The following is a 27,092-nucleotide window of genomic DNA, read 5'->3' on the forward strand; positions in this document are numbered from 1 at the left end:
GGAACAAAACTGAGCTCCCTCCGTTATCTCCGGGACTGAGCACAACTATAAGGGAGTAACCTCTTTTCCCCCAGTCCCCTCTCCCGTGTGCTGCCCTTCTGGCAGCTTTATGGGACTTGTCCAACTGGTGAGCAATCAACCCCTTGATTACTCACCAAACACAATTACTCCCGGCCGGAGAGCCCATCGAGACCTGGCACGTCCAGCAGAGGGAGCCATCGCCTTGTGATGTAGACGCCGTCTGTCACCAGGCCTCGACGAGTCTCCCCCTGGTGGCTGACCTGCTGTATGCCACAGTATGTTAAAGTCATTGCCACTTTGAATTGCATTTGTCAGACACTTCGATTGTTTGTATGGACATTTCGTTAGAACACATATATTATTTATGCATAAATAGTATTTATGAACCTATGTTTATTAATCATAATGTGTATAGATTTGTCCTCTTTAACAGATTTCTGGATTTTTATGGATACCAGATGCTTTTCAGGTTTGGATTTTGTGTTTCTGGAGGAAGACATCAATGCTGCCTTTGCAGAGTTTGCATTTGACTAAAATGTTGTTCTCTTTCACCTCGATTAACTCAAAATTAGTGGGAGCATTTCCATAAGGAAAACGTTAAGCAGGGCACAGTTGTTGAATCTTAATATGACAAATGTCATCGCAGGAGGAAAATAATCCTGCAGCAGGAGGATTATATAGGTTAATAAATATCATACCCGCAGCAGGTTAATATATATCTCAAATGTATAATCGCCCCAGGGGGGCAGCTGGAAGCAGTGTTTGTAGGTTATACAATGCAGTACCGTACCTAGAGGGTTATGGTTTGGGGAAGGCTCTGCAGTGTAAACCAACCAGACCTCATACCATCATCAAGTACTCTCACGGCCTGCTAGAGCATTGTGAACTGCATAGTGCAGTGGTCTGAGTGTCAGGAGTTCACACCCGGTGCTGAGAAATCATTTTGACAGTTTGTATGAATGGAAACTAATATTGGTGTAGCATACTGTCATGCACAAAGTAGATGTCCTAACCGACTTGCCAAAACTATAGTTTGTTACCAAGACATTTGTTGAGTGGTTGAAAAACAAGTTTTAATGACTCCAGCCCAAGTGTATGTAAACTTCTGACTTCAACTGTATGTGTTGTGATAATTGCATTGTTTAGTCTATAACCTGCTAGTTCATATTTCTAGCCACCGTGATATATAGACATAAGGCCAAGACAATAAGACAGTGGAGGAATAGATTCAACCACACCTTTGTTCCATCACGAAACCAGAGAACAACATCTGTACAGTGAAGTCCATAAAGCATATTGTACGTAACAAACAGTTACATGATCTACATCATGGTCAAGCAAGCTAATGTTTCTGACATTTTCGGACTCTAAACAACATTTAATTTAGAACCACGGAGAGTTACCACTAGTTGCAAAGAAAACAGGAGCTTCCTCCACTATTCCAGCACAATTTCAACTTCAGCAAATCACCTATGCTTACAGTGACTAATAAAATTTACCAAAAACGATTTAGTCAAATCAACGTAAACTAAATATGTTATGGCTGTCCACGGTTCTGATTTGTTTGTTAGTGCATTTGTAGGAGTAGAAAACACATGTTAACTCACCCTACTACAATGCCATCCTCCTAACTTTCATGTTGACGAAAGGTCTATGATTGTCATACAGTACAGAATTACATTTTTTGTTGTCCTAGGCTACGTGGCTCAAATGTTTGGCTGCTAGCCTAACTTCCTTTCATGGGCAACATTAGCTAGTTACATTAGCCTTCTACATCTAGCTACAAATTGAACTTCCATCCTCTTAGGTCAGGGGCACAATGTATGAATTTGTGGTTGTATCAGAATCGCCTTTATAATCATTGGCCTGTACGGAGAATTAAGTAAAACCAGAAGTCCAAATGATTATCTCCATCCATGGTTAATTTCGGAAAGGGACCATTTTAGCTAGCTAGCTAGCCACTGGAGGACAACAGAACGAGATGCAACAATTCAAGTTGTTTCTGTCAATGACGTGTTGCTCTCAGTGTGATTTGGAGTGAAGCCAAATCCAAACTGGATTTCCTTGACACTTTCTTTTTTGGTACTCCAGGACCATTCACAGTTGAGCTTACTCTGTTTAGCTCAACACTGATTGGGTATGATATAATACTTTTTCATCAAGGGAGGCCAAATGCTCTTTTTGACCAGACGCATCAGATAGATGGCCTACACAGAGACAGAGTGGGCGCTGTTTCGCTCGTTCTGATACTTTCTCCAGTGAGATACATTCAGCCTCTTGCGAACCCAAAGGAAAATGATTAAACAGAGAGACGAAAGATAAAAAAATATATATATATTGGTCAATTTTAAGGGAAAGCCTGGCTTTCCTTGGCATCCATGAATAGACACCATTGCATCAGACACAGACAGAGTTGTATTAGCTTGTTTTCAAAGGGTGTTTATTTCAATAACAAACAAAAATAAAATCATCCTCTGGGATACTGTCTTCTGGGTCTCCGGGTCTTGCTGTATCCTGGGGGGAACAAAACTGAGCTCCCTCCTGATGTAGCTAGCTAATATTTTGTTTTGTTTTTCATTTTCTAAAATGTACACTGCTCAAAAAAATAAAGGGAACACTAAAATAACACATCCTAGATCTGAATGAATGAAATATTCTTATTAAATACTTTTTTCTTTATATAGTTGAATGTGCTGACAACAAAATCACACAAAAATGATCAATGGAAATCAAATTTATCAACCCATGGAGGTCTGGATTTGGAGTCACACTCAAAATTAAAGTGGAAAACCACACTACAGGCTGATCCAACTTTGATGTAATGTCCTTAAAACAAGTAAAAATGAGGCTCAGTAGTGTGTGTGGCCTCCACGTGCCTGTATGACCTCCTTACAACACCTGGGCATGCTCCTGATGAGGTGGCGGATGGTTTCCTGAAGGATCTCCTCCCAGACCTGGACTAAAGCATCCTCCAACTCCTGGACAGTCTGTGGTGCAACGTGGCGTTGGCGGATGGAGCGAGACATGATGTCCCAGATGTGCTCAATTGGATTCAGGTCTGGGGAACGGGCGGGCCAGTCCATAGCATCAATGCCTTCCTCTTGCAGGAACTGCTGACACACTCCAGCCACATGAGGTCTAGCATCGTCTTGCATTAGGAGGAACCCAGGGCCAACCGCACCAGCATATGGTCTCACAAGGGGTCTGAGGATCTCATCTCGGTACCTAATGGCAGTCAGGCTACCTCTGGCGAGCACATGGAGGAATGTGCCAAAGAAATGCCACCCCACACCATGACTGACCCATCGCCAAACCGGTCATGCTGGAGGATGTTGCAGGCAGCAGAACGTTCTCCACGGCGTCTCCAGACTGTCACGTCTGTCACATGTGCTCTGTGTGAACCTGCTTTCATCTGTGAAGAGCACAGGGCGCCAGTGGCGAATTTGCCAATCTTGGTGTTCTTTGGCAAATGCCAAACGTCCTGCACGATGTTGGGGTGTAGCACAACCCCCACCTGTGGACGTTGGGCCCTCATACCACCCTCATGGAGTCTGTTTCTGACCGTTTGAGCAGACACGCATATTTGTGGCCTGCTGGAGGTCATTTTGCAGGGCTCTGGCAGTGCTCCTCCTGCTCCTCCTTGCACAAAGGCGGAGGTAGCGGTCCTGCTGCTGGGTTGTTGCCCTCCTACGGCCCCTCCACGTCTCCTGATGTAATGGCCTGTCTCCTGGTAACGCCTCCATGCTCTGGACACTACCCTGACAGACACTGCAAAACTTCTTGCCACAGCTCGTATTGATGTGCCATCCTGGATGAGCTGCACTACCTGAGCCACTTGTGTGGGTTGTAGACTCCGTCTCATGCTACCACTAGAGTGAAAGCACTGCCAGCATTCAAAAGTGACCAAAACATCAGTCAGGAAGCATAGGAACTGATAAGTGGTCTGTGGTTATCACCTGCAGAACCACTCCTTTATTGGGGGGGTCTTGCTAATTGCCTATAATTTCCACCTGTCTATTCCATTTGCACAACAGCATGTGAAATTTATTGTCAATCAGTGTTGCTTCCTAATTGGACAGTTTCTATTCACAGAAGTGTGATTGACTTGGAGTTACATTGTGTTGTTTAAGTGTTCCCTTTATTTTTTTGAGCAGTGTATTTACTCATTTGAATACCTACGCTCACAAAGCGGCACATTTTTGGAGCGAAGAGTTGTCAAGAGGAGGCCGCTTCTGGTCGGAACATACTGTAAAAAAGCGCACTGCACATGCAAGCGGTTTCATGTGACACAGATGTATATATCAGTTATGAAGAGGGGAGATCTACAGATGTAACAAGCAACATGGGTTGCTAATATAACCAGGATTGTGAATGCGGACTGCCACCGCTCAGATTGTAAGGTGGGTGATGTGTGCAGGGCAAAAACAGGCACCATCCTTTCTCTCCGCTCCCTTCTCTCTGCTCATGACCATTTGATTGGAATGAACTGTGCCTCAAGTAGGTCTATGTCAACAGAATCAATACTTTAGATGTTAATGTTAATTATCGTACATTATAGTTGTCAAACATAACTGGCATTTAGCCTATATTTTTGTAATTAAAAGTCTCAACGTTTGGCTACATTTTGTTGCCTCCCTCATGTCAGCGTCAGTGTGGACATGAGGCTGAAGCCAATACACAACCTAGGCTGCACTTTTACATTTAGGATAAATTATGTATGCTACATTTATGCTAAATAGATTTAAATATGATTCCAATGTTCTTTTTAGAGGCGTTCATTTTCATTAGAATTTCTGGCTCAGTTGACAGCCCATTTAGCCCTCTGTTACTATGCTTTTAAATCACTATGAATGACCTATAGGTCCTAGAGTAGACCCAACCTGGCATATAAAAAATATAGATATATATTGGGATGGTGATTAAAAAGGTAAGTCTTGAGCCATGCTAACATTGGCCAGAAAGTTTAGGTCAAAGGGGGGTGTTGCGCAGGGGTGAGGACAGAGAGGAACCGATTAACTCCATTATGATCAAATTATAATACAATATAATATAGATTCATTAAAAGTAGAATTAAACTCCCCTGATGTACTGGATTCATGAGGGATCTCCTCTCGCTCTCTCTCCAGAGGGATGATGACTGGGACATCAGGCTGCAGCCAGACATTCACGTGTTTGTTTTATAAAGCCAAAAAAGCAAACTGTTGGGACTCTTCCATTTTGTGCTCCAGTTGATAATACAAATGACCTGCATCAGTTTACTAAGAACAGGCAGCAAACTGATTGGGCAGCTTTTAGGTATTGTAATTAGTTTAGCTTCTATCCAAAATTGTGGATAAACCCTCCTTTTGGCTTTGGTTAAAGAAATAGCATATAGGGGGGGGGGGGCAATACAGTCTGCTACCATTCTCAATAGTTTCCCATCAAGGTTGTCTATTCCTGGTGACTTATTATTGATGGATCACGATAGCTTACCACCTCTCCCACATGGACTTGACCAAATTCAAAACAGCAATCCTTTTCTTTCATTATGAGGGTTCTCTTTTCAATGTCATTTCACTTCAGTTTTTCTACTTTACTCGTGAAATAATCATTGAAATAATTGGCAATATCAAAAGGTTTTTGTTGTAAATGAACCATCAACTTGAATGAACATTGGAGATTAATTGGGTTTTCTACCCTTGATATCATTTAAGGTACTTCTCCATTTGTTCATGTCATTTATCTTGGCTTACTGTTACAGGAATTACATTCCTCTATGTTTTAATATCCAATTAAAATTAAACACTCTGTCAATTCCTAAGAATTTGTAAGACTCTTATTTGCATAAAATGGACAGAGACCAGTCTCAAAATCAACCAGCAGCGTTTATTCTCGAGAGTACTGAACATGATACAGTTTACCACAGGTTATAAACTGAAAATGACGTCATTAGTTTTCGAACTGTCCCGTCTCTTCTTGACACTGGTACAAAGGCTGTATAGTTCTCAAGCCTTCCCACATCGTCTATCCTAATTTAGATAATTTATGACCGCGCCAAGGCCTGCCTGTGTAGATAAGCATTCTAGCCAGTCTGGCAATATAGTTCATTCATTTCTACCAAGGAACAGACAGTCATTGTTCTAATTCTTGATTATATTTACACACATTATATTCAGTACTAGGGTTAAAAGAAAATTCATACATCTATACAGTAACATAATAGTATTCTGATTAGTCAGTCCTGATTGAAATGTATACATAATTAGTCATTATTGATTAAAAAAAATCCCTTAACACTTACAAATACCTCCAGTGCTGCATCTGGATTCACTTCCTCATACACATTAAACCAACATTATCGTTTTACATCTTCAACAAAAGAGTCCTGATAAAACATTTTGCATGATATCTTATAAAATTACTTTAGGCCCACCCTTTGGTACTTCTTGTTATTGCCAATGTTATAGGAACTGATCCAAATACTGATTTAGCACTTGGCAGCCTACAGCGACACCCCAAAACAAAAGGCGTTAGATGAGGCAGGTAAACTTGCAACCACAACACTTCAACATGACATAATAGTTTTACTCCTCCTGGATTGTCCCTCTAGACAAGTCAGATTTCCCAGTCATCTGTAACAATGATGATTCACAGACAGTGCTGATGTCCTCTAAGGTGGACTTTGTTATCTTGCCTCAAGTCTCTTTCAGCACATGCACCTCTTCCTGGGAAAACTCTAAACTGTTCTTAAGGTCTTGGACCTCTGGTCAGATCACCCCTTCTTTTGTTAGTGGAGTCCACCAGTACTTGGACAAAGCTCTTGAAGCTATGACAGAATCAGATAAGTACGATCCCAGGTCAACACACAATGTTTGATAAGAGTTTAGATTCTCTTCACTTGAGGTCTACAAATTTTCAACACACAAACGGCCCACACAAACACAGATACTCAAGCCTATGATTAAATCCTGGCTGCTGCCAAGGTAGAACAAAATGGACGCCACCGCTGTGCGTTGTCCATCCATTGGATGTCCATCTATATATATATTTTTTAGGGGGTAGATTGCCGGTCCAATAGCTCGTTGCATCAGTCCATCGTTGGTACATGTTGCCTTGCCACTGGGAAAAAGACCAGAGCGGGTGGGAGGGGCTAGCATTCTCTCTGTAGCACTTAATCTCCACTCAGTTCAGGAAAGACCATCTGGGCTTTGTGCATTGTAGCACTCATTCATTCAGCTCTGTCCTCCATCGCTCCTCTAGGTGACAGCATGACTCTGTTGCGGTCGTCTAGCGGTAGCATGGCGGTCAGGTGGCATGGCGGTCAGGGGGCAGCGGCAGCCTCAGGAGTAGAGGTTGTTCTCAACATCAGCAGAGGGCTGAAGTGAGCTGGGAGCTCCTTTTTGAACAAGGCACATGACTCATTAAGGGCATTAGTCTCAGGTGTGTCAATTAAGGGTGTGCTGATCCCCATGGAGACCAGCCAAAGGGGAGGAGACTATAATTAGGAGACATACAAATGAAAGGCACAGCAAACCAAGGAAATGCAAAGGCTAAAATAATGCATGCCAATAAAGATAGTAGATGTAGAATAAAGATCACTGCAAACTCAAAATAAAGAATAAGTATACACAAAACGGGCTGGTCTCCAATTAGGGGTAAACAAGGGCGAGCAACACATGGGGGCGATGAGAATGGGGGCGTGCTCGGTCCTCTTTTTCCTGTAGTCCACAATCATTTCCTTAGTCTTGGTTACGTTGAGGGATAGTTTGTTATTCTGGCACCACCCGGCCAGGTCTCTGACCTCCTCCCTATAGGCTGTCTCGTCGTTGTCAGTGATCAGGCCTACCACTGTTGTGTCATCTGCAAACTTAATGATGGTGTTGGAGTCGTGCCTGGCCATGCAGTCGTGGGTGAACAGGGAGTTGGATGTCACTCTGGTCATGGTCCCTGATTAACTATTTCCGAGTCTAATTGCCATAATGTACTTATACAATGACATATTTTGTCATTTGAGCTGCCTTTTTTAAAATTCAAACCCATTTATACAACAGCAGAGGCACTCACTCTATTACACTCATGAAAGAAAGCAATTGATTAATAAAGATGAATACTTTACTACTGTAGCGTGTGTGTATATCTTTATCTTATTTTACCTTCACAAACTACAGAATAGTTCAACTCAACTTGCCCGCACCAAGACAGTAGGGAATGGATGAAAGTCAGGATAGGGACAGGGAGGAGTCAGGGCATATGTCAGATAAAGGAAGAACATCGGTGCTCATGTGAGTGTTGATACTAATTTGATGTAGTAGAGATCCTGGAGATTAATTAGTATGAACAGAATGATGGGGGATTTCGTGAAACAGTTAACGGGCATATCCTGTCCTGGTCAGGCTCTCAACTAGGGAGCAGAGGAGTACTTTCACCTGTATCACACACAGACAGAGCTAGGGTCTCACCTGAGACAAAGAGCTGGTGGAGAGGCTGCACTGTAATCGCTGGAAGAAGAGGGAACTCATCTACTGTACACTGAGCTTCCTGTATCATCATGGTTCCATCAAAGCTGAGTAAAGTCACCTGCATTTTACTGAACCGTTAATGTCATATAGTGGGGGTGGTGGTGAATGATTTCCCTATGCTGTATAAGGTAGTGTTCAACACATTTTGCATATGAGGCAAATTGTTTGATAGGTGGTTTTGAATTGACATGTTTTGGCATTAAGTACTACACCTTGGAAGATGTAAATGATTCTATTTATCAATGAGATGGAAGCTCATGTTTTGTCTTGGCAATCACGTGCAGACAGCACACTGGGAATAATGTTGACCATGTACTTATTTTGGGACATCTTATAGCAAACAAGTATTGGAGAGCTACTTTGTTGCTTCAGAGAGAAGGCATTGGGACATATTCAGTATATCCAGTAAAGTGCTTGAACATTAGCTAAATCCTAGTATTGCAAGTGTTGGAACCATGTGAGCAACGTGAACAGTATATACAGTACATATCATGGCACCATGCATGGCAGTTCTGCTGGTTAAACCTGATCAGCAAGTCTGTTGACAGTCACTTGCTACAGGCACTTCACGGTTGAAGTGACAAATGGTGGTTGCATGGTACAATACAAATATGATAGGCCTACAGTATAAATACTGTCAATACTGTTAGTACAATAGAAAAATATGATTAATGTACTCAAATTGCCAACCACTTAACAATTACATATCAGGGATGATTGGATATCTTTACTTACTTTTTCATAATATTTCATTGTTACACATCTTCAGGCAATATATATAAACTATAGCTCAAAGCTGTTATACCACATCCAGTGTTTTTGTAAGTGACCCTCTCTTTTCCTGCTTTGTTTCAGAGGCCAGGAGCCCCATGTTGGAAGCAGCTCTGGGATTTGTCCTGGGAGTGGTGGGAGGCTGTGTGCTGGGGGCCACTGAGGAGCCGGTGAATGCCAGTGATGACCTCAGGGTCCCTGCTTCAGCCTGTGTCTGACGGAGTCCAGACTGTGAGGCCCTTGGGACTGGGTACCCTCCTGGGAGCAATGGCACTAACCACAGTCATGACCTCAGTGGTGGCCGGGGTCATATTCGCAGCAGCTATGGCTTCCATATTGCTGGGTGCCAGGAGCAGTGGTGGTGGAGCATCCCAGGCAGAATCTGTAGTTGTGTGAATCGCAGTTGGGCTAGCTGGTGCTTTCAGGACCACAGCCAGTGGAGCAACATTTGGAGTCGTCATTAAGGCAATCGTGGTGGGCTCATGGATGGTGGGACATCTCTGGGCACTAAGCATATTCACCCTCGTCAAACCTGCTTTGCACTTCCTTTTCGAGTTCATATGGAGACAAAGAGAGTCCTGTGTCCGCCTGGGACAGAGCTCTCTGGAGGCCAGGGAGTGCGAGCTCAGAGAGATGGAGGCGAGGGAGGTGAAGAAGAGAGACAGAGTGACAGTGGAGATTGAGCAGAGGATTGTCACATTGGAGAAGGAAGGAGAAAGGACAGAGGGCCTGGAGCACAGAATAACCTCGGAGGCACAGCGCAGGGAGAGAAAGGAGATGGAGAGAAAGAGGAGAAAGTGGATGGAGGTAAATGAGCAAAGGACCATTCAAGAGCAGATCAACAAAGTGGTGGTGAAATACGTGGATTTCCTGGCGTTTTCGTGGATACCCATGATTATGACCGCCATGGTCACAGCAGGATTTGGGGTGTTTGCATTCGGGGACTACCGGTTTGTGTTTGTGGTCCTTTTAGCTTTGGTCCTGTTCATGTCCTTCATGTTCATGAAATCGTCAAATTTTCTTCTGGAAAAAAACTTCTGGATGTTCGCAGGGTGCATGGGAATGTTTGCCACGTTTGCCATAGCGGTGTTCACTGTGCACGCAGGTCAGGAAGTGGTGTCGGAATCTATCAAAATGCACAGGGTTGGTTAGGATATATCAAGAGGGAACATTAGCAAGGGGGAACAAAAAACAACCTAGATTACCCACCCTGACCATAGAGAGCCTTTTTAGTCTTTATTTTGGTTAGGTTGGGGTGCCAACCTAACCAAAATAAAGACTAAAAAGGCTCTCTATGGTCAGGGCGTGACACAGACACACTTCTCTCCAGACTCCTAGGTGGAGCTGGGTAAAGTAAGAGTGCTGCGTGTACTTATTCCTAAGTCACTCTTCCCATCCATTGTCCAGCTCACAGTGACTTAATCAGGGTAGAAGTTGTTGATCAGACACAGCAGTGTGGTCTGACCACCAGTTCTGGTCAGGTACTTACCAGTTGGGGCAAACACACTGACCTGAGGGGCAGCTGTGGCACGACCTGTGGAAAATATACTAATGAATCAATGGAAATACAAAGCATCAGCATCTGGTAATATACTACTACATTATGGTAATTTAAAACATATTTAAAACAATTATCTTGGAAAAAAAGGTTAGACATTATACAACCAGAAAATCAACTAGCCTGTGTTTAATCCGTAAACTAGAGATATCTGGGGGGAGGTTTATGGGCTGCGTCTCAATCCACCACATCCGCCTATGTTGGCCTTCCGCATCTGCGGTGGAAAGTGGCTACAGTACAGCACTGTTTGTCAGACCAGGAGACCTCCCGAAAATCAGTCTTCTCATGAAAACGTTTGTAGCAGCCGAACGGTATAACCACTCGTTGGAAAGGGGAGACTCTGACGAACACGATGGTGTTCTCCGTTTTGCTCTACGACCCCCACTAGTGTCACGTGACTCGTCTGAAGGTAACCTGGGACTGAATAAAAAAAGAATAGAAGTATGTAAGTAGTTTTGTGCTAACAAATAAAATAGTTAAATATGTGTCCAAAAATATATACATATTTCCTGAGCTTTCTTATATCTTCTAGATATAGGACAGACACTTCAAAACCTTATTCCTTATTATTTAGTTTTTGTTTTACCATTTATGAATGTGTTATTCTTTGTGTTTCTATGGGATAAAGTATACAATGCCATATTCTATAATATTTGATCAAACATTTAAAATGCTGATACCTATAGGGGCCTCAAAATTCAACTCCACATGTTAGCTTAGTAGAACCTTACCCTTTAGAATTTTCATAGCCTCCAGCATAAACAAAATTAAATATGTATAAATGCAGATAAAGACAATATGAATATATCTATTCTTGATTTACATAATAATAAAATATATTTTGTACATTTGTAAAATACAATATAATTATTAACATTATTATTATTATTATTATTATTCTCTATGTTGGTTAGGTCGGGGTGTGATTTAAGGGTGGGTTATCTAGGTGAATTATATTTCTATGTTGGCCGAGTATGGTTCCCAATCAGAGGCAGCTGTTTATCGTTGTCTCTGATTGGGGATCATATTTAGGTAGCCATTTTCCCATTGTGCTTTGTGGGATCTTGTCTATGTATAGTTTGCTGTGAGCATTATAGCAGCGGCACGTTTCGTTTGTTCGTTTTGTAGTTTTGTTCTTTAAAGTTTTTTATTCCAAAATAAAGGATGGAAAGATAACACGCTGCATCTTGGTCCACTCCTTATAACGATCGTGACAGAAGATCCCACCACAAACGGACCAAGCAGCATGGCCAGGAGGACATCCTGGACAGAGGAGGCGTACTGGAGACCAGGAGCGCAGAGCCGGCACAACCTGTCCTGGCTGGATGCTCACTTTTGCAAGGCAAGTGCCAGGAGCTCGCACAGAATGCACTGGGCTGTGGATGCGCACTGGAGACACATTGCGTATCTCCGCACAACATCGTGGTCCCACGCTCCTCACAGCGACTGTCTTGCTCCAGACACCAAAACATCCACTCTACCTCATCACTCCCCTCAACTATCTCACAATACTCCTCGCTCAGTTTATCCCCATATTCCTCTTCGCTCTCAGATTTGCCGACCAACCCGTGTGCCCCCCTCCAAATTTTTTTGGGGGGGGCTGCCTCTCGGGCTTCCGTCGTGGTCGTGAACTTCAAAGTCACCGTTGATCCTCCTGCGTCTGCTTCCATGGAAGGTTTTCGTCTCCTGCCATTATCTCCTCCCAAGTCCAGAGCTTCCGGCAACAGTTCCCAGTCCAGAGCTTCCGGCGGCAGTTCCCAGTCCAGAGCTTCCGGCGACAGTTCCCAGTCCAGAACTTCCGGCGACAGTTCCCAGTCCAGAGCTTCCGGCGACAGTTCCCAGTCCAGAGCTTCCGGCGACAGTTCCCAGTCCAGAGCTTCCGGCGACAGTTCCCAGTCCAGAGCTTCCGGCAACAGTTCCCAGTCCAGAGCTTTCCGGCGAAGTTTCACAGTCGGCGTTTCATGGCAACGTTTCACAAGACTGTAATTACCAATCGGGGAGAAAAAGGGGTAAAAAAAGAAGAAAAAAAGAACCCAAAATATAAGCTTGTTTTACTCCAATGTTTGTAAACAGGGAAAACGGAAACAAACACTATATAGCCTCAAAACATGATTAAAAATAACGCTGTCTATGAATTTCAGAGTGGTTACATTTTTCCAGACCCATCCCTCAGCTTATTACAGAAACAGGGGTGGGGCAACCACTTTACTATTGTTTCTACTTCTGATTGCTGCTTTAAGTTTCGTAACTTGTATATGTACTTTTTGTCCACAGGGCTAAAAGAAGGAGGAGCTGAAATGTTGACATCATGGTGCTCACTGCTCAAATAACACTGTTGAGCGAGTCTCTGAAGCAATTGGGGTGTACTTCGTTGTACTGTGTTGAGGTGGTATGGGGAAACAGCTGTAGTTTAAAGACACAAGAAGCAAAACTGCATGCAAATATGTTGGATAATAAGGTGATACAAAAAAATGGAAATGTGTATGTCCTGCTGAAGGCTGTTAAAATTGAATAGACACTATGATCATAATAACTATCTTTTGTGTTGCACTACACCAGCATGCTATTTTATATTCTCATACTCAATTAGTTTAGGCTCTAATGACATGTTAAATTGCTGCCCCTCAATTGAAGTGATAATGGACATGTTTATAATATGGATCCATTAATAATGGATTGCATTTCCATAGTGCTTTTCCCCAAGACTTAAATCGCTTCAAATTGTAATTTACTTTACTGTAAAGGCAAGGGTTATTGTTTCTCCACGCCATTGGAAGGAGTGAAAATTTGTCTCCTGCCTTTCCCAACACCCCCAGCTATATACTCACAGAAAAGGTTCCTAAAGGGTTCTTCGCCTATCCCAATAGGATAACACCTTTTGATTCCAGGTAGAACCCTTTTGTGTTCAATGTAGAACCCTCTGTGGAAAGGGTTTTACATGGCACTAAAACGTGTTTTTAAAGGGTTTAGGTTCTAGATAGATTTAGATTTCTAAGAGCGTATACACACACACATGTTGAGAAGCGCAGGATGAGCTGTAGTGCAGTGCCCCTCGGCGGAGAGCAATTGTGGTGGGTTGTGTGCCTTGTCCAAGTGCACAAGGGCAGGAGATGGTATCTGAGATCAGAGACCAGCAGCCTTCCAGCTGCCAGTTCAGTTCCATTCCCAAGTTTGTGTTGCTTTGCCCGGCTACTGCCGCTGTATTGCCAGTTATTTATGATTGTGAAATGCTTACAGTACAGCTACAGCTATGATGGAAAGAGGTCAGGCAGTTCTCTGATGCTTGGCCGGGCACTCGCACGAACTCACCGAAGTGAGAGAAGCTAACAGAGATTTTTGTACGGCCATATTTCACTGTGTGAATGGAAGCTGTTCACTTTGTTGGCAGTATTACTCAGCTTCAACCTCAACCTGGACCTCTGTGATAGTGGTGGTGAGAGGTCCATTCAATAAGCCACTGAACCGACTAGGTGTGTAAGGATACTTCTGGTTACTATCATGAATGAGGCCTCTGGGTGCCTGTCCAGGTTTGAAGTGGTAAAGCTCCATATCGTTACCAATGTCTTGTGAGGCTCTACAGAGAATTTGCACAGTGTCTCCAGGCTGGACAGAGAGGACTGGTGCACTGTGATTATGCCCCATGAACCTGCAATCAGGACAAGGAGGACACAGAGACACATTAGGACAATACAGACATTGTCATCCTACAAGAAACATGGTATAGAGGAGACGGACCCACTGGTTGCCCTCTAGGTTACAGAGAGCTGGAAGTCCCATCCACTAAACTACCAGGTGAGAAACAGGGAAGAGACTAAGACGGTATGCTAATTTGGTATAGAGCAGACCTAACCCACTCTGTTAAATTAGTCAAAACAGGAGCATTTGAATTCTGGCTCAAAATTAATAAGGAAATTACCTCAGAGAAAAATGTCCTCATGTTTACTACCTATATCCCCCCAAAAGAATCCCCATACTTTAACGATGACACCTTCATCCTAGATGGGGAGATCAACTATTTCCAGGCCCAGGGACATGCACAAGTCTGTGGTGACCTAAATGCCAGAACTGGACAAGAAGCTGACACTCTCAGCACACAAGGGGACAAACACCTACCTGGAGGTGACAGTATTCCCTCCCAAATATGCCCCCCATAGACACAACTATGACAAAACAACCAACAAAAACGGGTCACAACTCCTGCAGCTCTGTCGCACGCTGGGTCTGTATTGTAGGCTTCAAGGAGTCTCCTATGGTAGGTACATCTACAGCTCATCCCTTGGCAGTAGTACTGTAGATTACTTTATCACTGACCTCAACCCAGAGTCTCTCAGAGCGTTCATGTTAGTCCACTGAAAATCCCTATCAGATCACAGCAAAATCACAATCTAATTGAACAGAGCAATATTCAATCATGAGGCAGAAAGCCACAGTAACTGCACAATATTAATGCTATAGGTGGAAGGTAAGTAGTGTAGAAACCTACCAAAAAAACAATTAGGCAAGAACAAAATCAATCCCTTTATAAAACTTCCTGGACAAAACATTTCACTGTAATAATGAAGGTGTAAATCTGGCTGTAGAACGCCTAAACAGTATATTTTACATTTAAGCTTTCCTATCAAATCCCCAAAATTCAATGAGACAACCTAAGAAAATCTAAAACAACAACAAATGGTTTGATGAAGTGTAATGGTTTTCCTCCTCTTCGTCTGAAGAGGAGAGGCGAGAAGGATCGGAGGACCAATATGCGGCGTGGTAAGTGTCCATGGTTGTTTATTAAACACATAAACTGAATACTCTATACAAAACAATAAACGTACCGTGAATAACGAAAACCGAAAACAGTACCGTGTGGTGTAAAACACAGACATGGAAACAATCACCCACAGAAACACAGTGAAACCCAGGCTACCTAAGTATGATTCTCAATCAGAGACAACTAACAACACCTGCCTCTGATTGAGAACCATACTAGGCCGAACACAGAAAAACAACCTAGACACACAAAACATAGAATGCCCACCCAGCTCACGTCCTGACCAACACTAAAACAAGGAAAACACAAAAGAACTATGGTCAGAACGTGACATGAAGAATGCAAAAAACCTAAGAAAGAAATTAAGAAACCTATTCAACCAAAAACATAGAGACCCAGAAAACCTGAGTCTACGCCTTCGCAATGGTGAATCACTAAAACAATACAAAAATACATTACGGAAAAATCAGGAACAGCACGTCTGAAATCAGATGATGTAATTGAATAATCAATAGAATCTAACAATAAACAAAACACTAAACAAAGAACAGCACAAAGAGTTATCTATCCTAAATGGAGATGTATGGATAAACCACTTCTCCAATCTTATTTAGCTCTATAACAAAGAACAAACAGCAAAAACATATACATGATCAATTACAACTCTTACAGTGCCTTGCGAAACTATTCGGCCCCCTTGAACTTTGCGACCTTTTGCCACATTTCAGGCTTCAAACATAAAGATATAAAACTGTATTTTTTTGTGAAGAATCAACAACAAGTGGGACACAATCACGAAGTGGAACGACATTTATTGGATATTTCAAACTTTTTTAACAAATCAAAAACTGAAAAATTGGGCGTGCAAAATTATTCAGCCCCTTTACTTTCAGTGCAGCAAACTCTCTCCAGAAGTTCAGTGAGGATCTCTGAATGATCCAATGTTGACCTAAATGACTAATGATGATAAATACAATCCACCTGTGTGTAATCAAGTCTCCGTATAAATGCACCTGCACTGTGATAGTCTCAGAGGTCCGTCAAAAGCGCAGAGAGCATCATGAAGAACAAGGAACACACCAGGCAGGTCCGAGATACTGTTATGAAGAAGTTTAAAGCCGGATTTGGATACAAAAATATTTCCCAAGCTTTAAACATCCCAAGGAGCACTGTGCAAGCGATAATATTGAAATGGAAGGAGTATCAGACCTGGCCGTCCCTCTAAACTTTCAGCTCATACAAGGAGAAGACTGATCAGAGATGCAGCCAAGAGGCCCATGATCACTCTGGATGAACTGCAGAGATCTACAGCTGAGGTGGGAGACTCTGTCCATATTCAGTCGAATATTGCACAAATCTGGCCTTTATGGAAGAGTGGCAAGAAGAAAGCCATTTCTTAAAGATATCCATAAAAAGTGTTGTTTAAAGTTTGCCACAAGCCACCTGGGAGACACACCAAACATGTGGAAGAAGGTGCTCTGGTCAGATGAAACCAAAATTGAACTTTTTGGCAACAATGCAAAACGTTATGTTTGGCGTTAAAGCAATACAGCTCATCACCCTGAACACATCATCCCCACTGTCAAACATGGTGGTGGCAGCATCATGGTTTGGGCCTGCTTTTCTTCAGCAGGGACAGGGAAGATGGTTAAAATTGATGGGAAGATGGATGGAGCCAAATACAGGACCATTCTGGAAGAAAACCTGATGGAGTCTGCAAAAGACCTAAGACTGGGACAGAGATTTGTCTTCCAACAAGACAATGATCCAAAACATAAAGCAAAATCTACAATGGAATGGTTCAAAAATAAACATATCCAGGTGTTAGAATGGCCAAGTCAAAGTCCAGACCTGAATCCAATCGAGAATCTGTGGAAAGAACTGAAAACTGCTGTTCACAAATGCTCTCCATCCAACCTCACCGAGCCCGAGCTGTTTTGAAAGGAGGAATGGGAATAAATTTCAGTCTCTCAATGTGCAAAACTGATAGAGACATACCCCAAGCGACTTACAGCTGTAATCGCAGCAAAAGGTGGCGCTACAAAGTATTAACTTAAGGGGGCTGAATAATTTTGCACGCCCAATTTTTCAGTTTTTGATTTGTTAAAAAAGTTTGAAATATCCAATAAATGTCGTTCCACTTCATGATTGTGTCCCACTTGTTGTTGATTCTTCACAAAAAAATACAGTTTTATATCTTTATGTTTGAAGCCTGAAATGTGGCAAAAGGTCGCAAAGTTCAAGGAGGCCGAATACTTTCGCAAGGCACTGTAGAATCAGCTATTAAAGACTACCAGAACACACTGGATTCTCCAATTATACTGAATGAACTACAGGACAAAATACAAACCCTCCAACCCAAAAAGGCCTGTGGTGATGACGGATTCCTAAATTAAATGATAAAATATACTGACCACAAATTCCAATTGGCTATACTTAAACTCTTTAACATCATCCTCAGCTCTGGCATCTTCCCCAATACTTGGAACCAAGGACTGATCACCCCAATCCACAAAAGTGGAGAAAAATTTGACCCCAACAACTATCGTTGGATATGGTTCAACAGCAACCTTGGGAAAATCCTCTGCATTATCATTAACAGCAGTCTCTTACATTTCCTCAGTGAAAACAATGTACTGAGCAAATGTCCAATTGCCTTTTTACCAAATACCGTACCACTGACCGTGTATTCACCCTGCACACCCTAATTGACAAGCAAACAAACCAAAAAAAAAAGCTTTTCTCAAGCTTTGTTGCTGATGATCTGGTGCTTCTGCTCTCAACCAAGGAATGTCCTAGAGCAACACCTAGATCTTCTGCACAGATTATGTCAGACCTGGGCCCTGGCAGTAAATTTCAGTAAGACAAAAATAATGAGGGTTCAAAAAAGGTCCGACTGCCAGGACCACAAGTACAAATTCCATCTAGACACAGTTGCCCCAGAGCACACAAAAACATATATTTACTCCAGCCTAAAAATCAGCATCACAGGTAACTTCTAAAAAGATGTGAACGATCTGAGAGACAAGGCAAGGCGGGCCTTCTATGCCATCAAAAGGAACATGAAATTTGACATTAGGATCTTGCAAAAATTAGGATCTGGCAAAAAATACTTGAATCAGTTACAGAACCCCTTGCCCTTTATGGTTGTGAGGTCTAGGGTCCGCTCACCAACCAATAATTCACAAAATGGGACAAACACCAAATTGAGACTGCATGCAGAATTCTACAAAAACATTCTCCCTGTACAACTTAAAACACCAAATAGTGCATGCAGAGCAGAATTATGTTGATACCCTCTAACTATCCAAATCCAGAAAAGAGCAATTAAATTCTACAAATTCTACAACCTTTCATAACATAGCCATGACCTACAGAGAGATTAACCTAGAGAAGAGTCCCCTAAGCAAGCTGGTCTTGGGGCTCTGTTCACAAACACAAACAGACCCCACAGACTCCCATGACTGCAACAGCAACACATTTAGATCCAACCAAATCATGAGAAAACCAAAAAATTATTATTTGACACATTGGAAGGAATTTACGAATAAACAGATCTAACTAGAATGCTATTTGGCCCTAAATAGAGAGTACACAAGTGGCAGAATATCTGACCACTGTGACTGACCCAAAATTAAGGAAAGCTTTGGCCATGTACATACTCAGTGAGCATTGCCTTGCTATTGAGAGAGGCCACCGTAGGCAGACAAGACTCTCAAGAGAAGACAGGCTATGTGCAACAAAATGAGGTGGAAACTTAGCTGCACTTCCTAACCATATTAGAGACACATATTTCCCTCAGATTACACAGACCCACAAAGAATTTGAAAACATATCCACATTTGATAAACTCCCAAATTTATTGGGTGAAACACCACAGTTTGCCATCACAGCAGCAAGATGTGTGACCTGTTGCCACTTGAAAAGGGCAACCAGTGAAGAAAAAACACCATTGTAAATACAACCCATATTTACAGTATGTTTATTTATTTTGCCTTTTGTACATTGTTTGTACATCGTTATAACACTGTGCATGGCCATAATATGACATTCGAAATGTCTCTTCTTCTGAAACTTTTGTGAGTGTAATGTTTACTGTTCATTTTTAATTGTTTATTTCACTTTTGTTTTATCTACTGTATTACACTTGCTTTGGCAATGTAAACATGTGTTTTCCCATGCCAAAAAGGCCCTTTGAATTGAATTGAATTATATGGTGTGATTATATTCACACATTTTTCAGTAATGAACATTTGATATATGAGACGTTAGAAGCTGTGCACACAATATGTGCAAAGCGGCATTCGTAGTTCAATTGCTATGTGCTGCTAAATTAGAAGGCAGCAATCCCTCCCCCTCTGGTTGCCATGTGACAGAGATAAGTCACATCACCAAGGCTCTGTATACAGGAAATAGAGACCAGCAAGAGAAAATAGTTGCAGTGACGAATTTGCCCTAATAAAATGGGTTTACTGACTGCAAAAGTGAAACATTGAGCAGGTATAGTACCCCAATGTAGTTTTATAATATAATTTGTTATACATCATTATTGAATAAGGACTTATTTCATTTTACTGCTTCTATGTTGGTGATCTGGTTGTTCACTGACCAGAATCATGCAGGCTACATGATTTGATTGTTGGGAACTACGCAGAAATGCGTTATTATGGTATGTAATGAACAACCCATGTGCAGACACAGGGCAAAGTATCCTGCTTTCTGACTAAACAGTTTTTTCACTTTCCCAGTTAACCAAGATCACTATTGTAGTCACCACAAATATGATCCATGCCTTTCAACTTTCGTCTCTCCCGAGCCCGTACAGGAGCTGCAGTGATGAGACAAGATAGTTATTTACTAACAATTGGATACCACGAAATTGGGGAGAAAAAAGGGGGTAAAAGTTTTTTAAATAAAAAAATATGATCCATGCATCAAATCTGAGCGGTGCTTTCAGTTTCTCTTTGCTGGGCAATACAATTTGTTGTTTGTTTTGCAGAGTTTTTCTGCGACCTAAATATAAACAACTAGGACAAACCTTACAGGTGCTTTGCATATCACTATTTCTCCTCAGAGATGAAGCTGTTGCCAGTAATTTTCCTGCTGGCATTAACCTCAGCTACCTCTGCTTTGGACAATGGTTTGATGAGGACCCCACCCATGGGATGGATGCGTTTTTATTTTTTTGGGGGGAGCGTTTTTGCTGTAATATCGATTGAGAATGATCCCAAGAACTGCATCAGGTACATAATGGTAGACATATTTATGTGCAGTTTTACAGAGTGACTCTGAAGTCACTCCTATTGTAGAGCTACTAACCTCATCCCTAGGCTAATTGCAACCGCATATCAGGCAACTTCCCTGTATACAGATTAGAATCTCTTTTGAACATAATTTTTCGTCTAGGACCAGGTTTAATCTGTTTCCGATAAACTGGCCAATAGAGTATAACTCGACAGATCGTGACCAAGCTGGTGGATGAGACCATTGAGGTGTATATAGGCCTGTAGATTCATTTTTTTCTCATAGTGACTCTGATATTAATAGGATGCTGAACATTTTACATCAAACAAATATTAATATATGAATCTCTACATACAGCGAGAATCTCTTCAGAGACATGGCAGACAGACTGGCTGAAGAGGGGTGGAAAGAGATGAGATATGATCATGTCATGATAGATGACTGTTGGTCCTCCTTGCTCCGGGATAAAGATGGACAGCTGCAGCCTGACCCACAAAGGTTGGCCTTTCTCCCACTCTTCTCCTCCTAACTCCCTCCATCTTTGATTTTCTTCCTTATTTCCTGGCCTTCTACCTCTTCCTTACCCTTTCCATTTTTGGCATTCCTCTTCCTTCTCTTCTTCCCATTCAACCTTAATTAAAGACTGTAAATCTGGTGTACTAAAACTGTGCTGCTTGTAATGAATACCTTAGCATGGGTTAATAAAGGACATTGACTTGAGTTTGAGGTCTTATCTACTACATCATTATGAACGGACAGTATTAGGTATGAGATTCATGACTTCACTGCCATCTCTAAAACCCCAGATTCCCTGGGGGCATTGCCAAGCTGGCGAGGTACCTCCATGACCGCGGCCTGAAGCTGGTCATCTATGGGGACCTGGGCACACACACACACACCTGTGGAGGGTACCCTGGCACCACGCTGGACAAGATTGAGACTGATGCCCAGAGGTCCGCTAGTTGGGGTGTGGACTTCCGGAAGTTGGATGGCTGCTACTCCAATGAAGAGGAGCAACAGAAGGGTGTGTGAATCTTGAGGGTGAACTGCAACTGTACATTGGGAGTTACTATATAGAGTGTATCAGCATTGGTGGTCCTTTGGTATCCTGGCGTGGTGGTATTTAAAGAGATGGGTGCAAGAGAGGGTAGAGGGAAATAGACTCAGAGGGGCATAGAGTAGATTTTTATTGTTCTCCTGTCATACAGGTTACCCTCTCATGTCCAAGGCTTTGAATGCAACAGGCTGTCCAATTGGCTACTCCTGTAGTTGGCCAGCCTATCGGGGTGGACTCCCTCCCAGTGTGTGTTTCATTATGCTACCAGTGACACAATAAAAAAAATAAGGGACCACACATCCCCCCCCTGGTGATGGGTTTTGAGCCCCGGCTCGGCTGACTGTCTGTGCCCTTCCTCTCTGTCTCCTTGTACTGTACATACCTGTCTCCCTTTGCTTCCTACTGTGCTGTCATGAAAATAATAAAATACGGAAGGAGATGGGGGGGAAAAAACAAGGGTTAGTGAATAGCTATGTGCTGCAAAGATTTTTGGTTTTACAATAACAATTATGGCTTGGAGGAAAAGGTAACGGATGTCCCTTCTCTTTGAATAATGCTCCATTCATTGTCATATTCCCATTGATTCCATTAGTTGTTTTGTTTCTCGCAGGGGCTACTTTCGCGTGGTTACAGGTATTCCGGGACAGCACTGCTGTAGTTAGATGACAAACTGTTGCTACGTCACGTTTGACCCATCACTCAGATCATTCTTGATTCGAGTTGTTTGATGATTATCCTGGTCCTTCAGGGGAAAAAAACAAGTCTTCCAAAGACATAAAGACAGGCAACAGTATCAAATCTAATGTCATTACAACATTAGCACCCTGTCAGAAACAAATCAAGGTGTATGTAAATGTATTTGTATTGCTCACAAACACTCACAGGGTCCATGTCTCTTTTTTTCTGCAGGTGAATTACACTCTGCTGGGGGAGATCTGTAACCTGTGGCGTAACTATGATGACACTCAGGACTCATGGGACAGTGTGCAAGACATTACAGACTGGTTCTTTGACAACCAGGGGATACTGCAGCCTGAAGCCGGCCCTGGACGCTGGAACGATCCTGACATGGTCTGTCCACTGTCTGTCCTATGTCCGACCATTGTCTGTCCCTTACTTACACCAATCCCTCTGTCCTTCTTTCTGTGCTCTCCTCTCTGTTCACGTCTAATACTGTACTTTCCTCACAATTGTATTGGTAGAGTTTTCACCCTATTTCACATTTACTTTGTTCTGTATCTTACATTTATTGACGCCTGTATACATTACTTGCTGATTGTCCACTGTTATTGCCAAGCGTCGCTCTTACCCCTTACACCTATCTTGCCAATATTAACCTTGTTCCTGCATTTGGAAGGGACTAGGAGTCACTCTGCTCACATTGTTTTATTTATTTACATTTATTCACATTGTTGTATATCTCATTAACCTTACACATTTATAATTTTTCTCTCCCAGCTGATCATAGGAAACGTTGGCCTCAGTGTGGACCAATCACGCGCTCAGATGGCTCTTTGGGCGATCATGGTTGCACCTCTCATTATGTCTAACAACCTTCGGACCCTAAGCAGTGAGGCCAGGGCCATCCTGCAAAACAGAGCTGCCATCGCCATCAACCAGGATCCTATGGGCGTCCAGGGAAGACGCTTGCTACAGGTGACCCTCAATGACAAAATTACACATTTGTTTACGAGTCACATAGATAAATTCTGGCCGTATGAAATTCACTTCATTCAGATAGTTAGGAGAGAGGCAAGTGGGAGAACAGTAGGAAGGGGAATGAATCCTGGTCACCGATTGGTAGTAGAGTATGTGACTGGCTGGGAGCATTATCACTAGACCACGGTCTCTGTACGAAATTCACTGTTTCCTTTTCTTTGTCTGTATGTCACTTTCTTTTTTACAGGAGAGGAGGTCATGTTGAAGTATACTGGCGGCCCCTCTCCCAGTCGGCTAGTGCTCTGGTGTCCCTCAGCCGTCGCCAAGACATGGCCTATCACTGCCACACCTCCCTGGCCAAGTTAAACTACACAGCAGGCAGCTACGAGGTGTGCTCCTCTTTCCTGATTCCTTTCCTAGTTCTCTCCAACCACATTGTAGTGCATGATGACTCGATTTCTTCCAGCGCATGATGACTGTATTTATTCCTGTTGAGGGAAGTGGAAGTTTGAGCTGTGAGCTGTGTTTTTGTAAGTGACACAGTGTTGTACCTCTACATTTGTGCTCATCTATATCTTTCAGGCTTATGACGTGTTCACTGGGAAAACATTGAGCGGACTGTCTGCCACCACAGAGTTCCCCGTCTCCATCAACCCCTCAGGGGTCGTAATGTGGTACGTCTATCCCAAAATGCACTACGAGCATCCACAGGATGATGGTAGATACCCCTACATCCGACAGAAATACAGGATGTCCTCCTCGCTCGACTTCCATAAGCCGAGGGTTGTGCCTCCTAGTCTGCTCTGAGGAGACATGAAGTAAGCACGCAGGAACTCCATCAATCCAGATTCAATCAAAGATATTTGAGTCAGGAAGAATATAGATTTTGTTTGCACCGTTGTATTTTACCCATATGTAATCTCGGCAACCCAGAACTGAAATCTTGCGCCAGCTACTCGATTAAGTTCTTGGGGTAGACGAAAGAGAAATCATACTGGAACCAGTGGCGGAAACAGGCCGGCAGCTCCATCACCGTCTTTGTCTGCAACAATTAATGTTATGTGCGTCTGACCATGAGGAGATTAAACCATGTGTAATATTTCAAAATGTATAATTTATTTGTATTTTGTTGTGTGACCTCTATTCTAATAGGAAGGAGCGGTTCATATCTTGCCTATGTATAATAAAAGGAGGGTGTAATGAGGTGCAGAATTGAGACTGCATAGAGTAAGATGATGAACTTAACATGCAACAAGACTTTCAGTCATGCAATAGTGTACAAGGTTCGGAGCTGTGTCAAGAGGAAGTGTGTGCCCATAGCAGTCATTCCCCCTTTCCACCACTGAGGGGCAGTGTAGACAGAGTTTCACAACAACCATTAGTGGGTTCCCTTTACCCTTGAAACACCAGCATGGCTATATCACAGTAGATTAGGTTGCACAAGGAAATTAGATGTTGTGCTCCAGAATAGGCCAAGCATGTTTATTTGGTGATGGGATAAACAGCTGGTGATGCCGGTCTGGTAGGGCTTGTGGATAAGCGATACAGTAGGTGTCTTGTTGGTACAGTGCCTTGCAAAAGTATTCAAACCCCTTGGCGTTTTTCCTATTTTGTTTCATTACAACATGTCATTTAAATTGATTTTAATGTGGATTTCATGTAATGGACATACACAAAATAGTCCAAATTGGTGAAGTGAAATGAAAAAAATTTGTTGTTTAAAAAAAAAAAAAAAAAGGAAAAGGTGCATATGTATTCACCCCCTTTACACCTAAATAACATCTGGTGTAAGCAAATACCTTCAGAAGTCACATAATTAGTTAAATAAAATCCACATGTGTGCACTCTAAGTGTCACATGATCTGTCACATGATCTCAGTATATATACACCTGTTCTGAAAGGCCCCAGAGTCTGCAACGCCACTAAGCAAGGGGCACCACCAAGCAAGTACAATGAAGACCAAGGAGCTCTCCAAACAGGTCAGGGTCAACGTTGTGGAGAAGTACAGATCAGGTTTGGGTTATAAAAAAATATCAGAAACTTTGAACATCCCACGGAGCACCATTAAATCCATTATTAAAACATGGAAAGAATAGGGCACCACAACAAACCTGCCAAGATTGGGCCGCCCACCAAAACTCGGCAAGGAGGGCATTAATCATTGAGGCAACAAAGAGACCAAAGATAACCCTGAAGGAGCTGCAAAGCTCCACCGCGGAGATTGGAGTATCTGTCCATAGGACCACTTTAAGCCGTACACTCCACAGAGCGACCTGAAACAAATAAGCAAACATGTTTGTTGTTCGCCAAAAGGCAGGTGGGAGACTCCCCAAACATATGGAAGAAGGTACTCTGGTCAGATGAGACTAAAATGTAGCTTTTTGGCCATCAAGGAAAATGCTTTGTCTGGCGCAAACCCAACACCTTTCATCAACCCGAGTACACCATCCCCACAGTGAAGCATGGTGGTGACAGCATCAGGAAACTGGTCAGAATTGAAGGAATGATGGATGGCGCTAAATAAAGGGAAATTCTTGAGGGAAACCTGTTTCAGTCATCCAGAGATTTGAGACTGGGACGGAGGTTCACCTTCCAGCAGGACAATGACCCTAAGCATACTGCTAAAGCAACACTCAAGTGGTTTAAGGAGAAACATTTAAATGTCTTGGAATGGCCTAGTCAAAGCCCAGACCTCAATCCAATTGAGAATGATCTGTGATATGACTTAAAGATTGCTGTACACCAGCGGAACCCATCCAACTTGAAGGAGCAGGAGCAGTTTTGCCTTGAAGAATTGGCAAAAATCCAAGTGGCTAGATGTGCCAAGTTTATAGAGACATACCTCAAGAGACTTGCAGCTGTAATTGCTGCAAAAGGTGGCTCTACAAAGTATTGACTTTTGCACGCTCAAGTTTTCAGTTTTTTTTGTCTTAATTCTTGTTTGTTTAACAATAAAACATATTTTGCATCTTCAAAGTGGTAGGCATGTTGTGTAAATCAAATGATTACAACCCCCCCTACCCCAAAATCTATTCTAATTCCAGGTTGTAAGGCAACAAAATAGGAAAAATGCCACAGGGGGTGAATACTTTTGCAAGCCACTGTATGACCTCTAGGTAGGTATGCCTTTTTTCAGTTCTGTGAAGGTGGCACACATGCACACACACATCTACCCGGTACAACCAGAAGAGGATGGGTCACCCCTCTGAGATGGGTTCGATTAAACATGATCAAACCCGCACATCAAATCACGTTATACAAGGGACACCAATTCACTTATCTATACCTCTGAGGTTCTCACACACATACATGTAATACCAAACCATCACACATCCGTACTCATCTCCAGTCCATATACAAAAACAATTTAGCCTGTTCCTCTCTGTCTCTCTTCCAAATGGTCCTCTTCTTTCCCTCCTCTAGCCTTGCTCTGGTTCGGCGTACGTGTAAGGAAGGAGCATCAAGGCTGGCAGGAGTCCAGGAATCTCTCCTGGTACAGAGCATCTCTGTCCACAGTGCTTTGTCTC

At 42.6% G+C, this 27,092-nt stretch overlaps 1 protein-coding gene across 1 annotated transcript; it reads left to right on the plus strand.

The window, feature by feature from the left end:
* The first annotated feature begins 20,680 nt into the window (after positions 1–20,680).
* On the plus strand, positions 20,681–24,371 carry LOC139405971 (alpha-N-acetylgalactosaminidase-like). The gene is made up of 8 exons (XM_071148432.1): positions 20,681–20,847; positions 21,206–21,346; positions 21,655–21,872; positions 22,057–22,151; positions 22,815–22,976; positions 23,364–23,556; positions 23,808–23,953; positions 24,147–24,371. Exons 1-8 carry the CDS (start codon positions 20,681–20,683, stop codon positions 24,369–24,371), a joined length of 1,347 nt encoding a protein of 448 aa, XP_071004533.1.
* The last annotated feature ends 2,721 nt before the right edge of the window (positions 24,372–27,092 follow it).

This window comes from Oncorhynchus clarkii, chromosome 3 (genome assembly GCF_045791955.1).
Source record: "Oncorhynchus clarkii lewisi isolate Uvic-CL-2024 chromosome 3, UVic_Ocla_1.0, whole genome shotgun sequence".
NCBI classification, from domain to species: domain Eukaryota; kingdom Metazoa; phylum Chordata; class Actinopteri; order Salmoniformes; family Salmonidae; genus Oncorhynchus; species Oncorhynchus clarkii.

Excerpts from the sequence above, each read along its gene's own strand:
- LOC139405971 (XM_071148432.1), top strand. The coding sequence starts at position 20,681 with ATGAAGCTGTTGCCAGTAATTTTCCTGCTGGCATTAACCTCAGCTACC. Across the intron at positions 21,873-22,056 it reads TGAAGAGGAGCAACAGAAGG|GTTACCCTCTCATGTCCAAG; the intron begins GTGTGTGAATCT and ends CCTGTCATACAG. Across the intron at positions 23,557-23,807 it reads CGTCCAGGGAAGACGCTTGC|ACAGGAGAGGAGGTCATGTT; the intron begins TACAGGTGACCC and ends ACTTTCTTTTTT.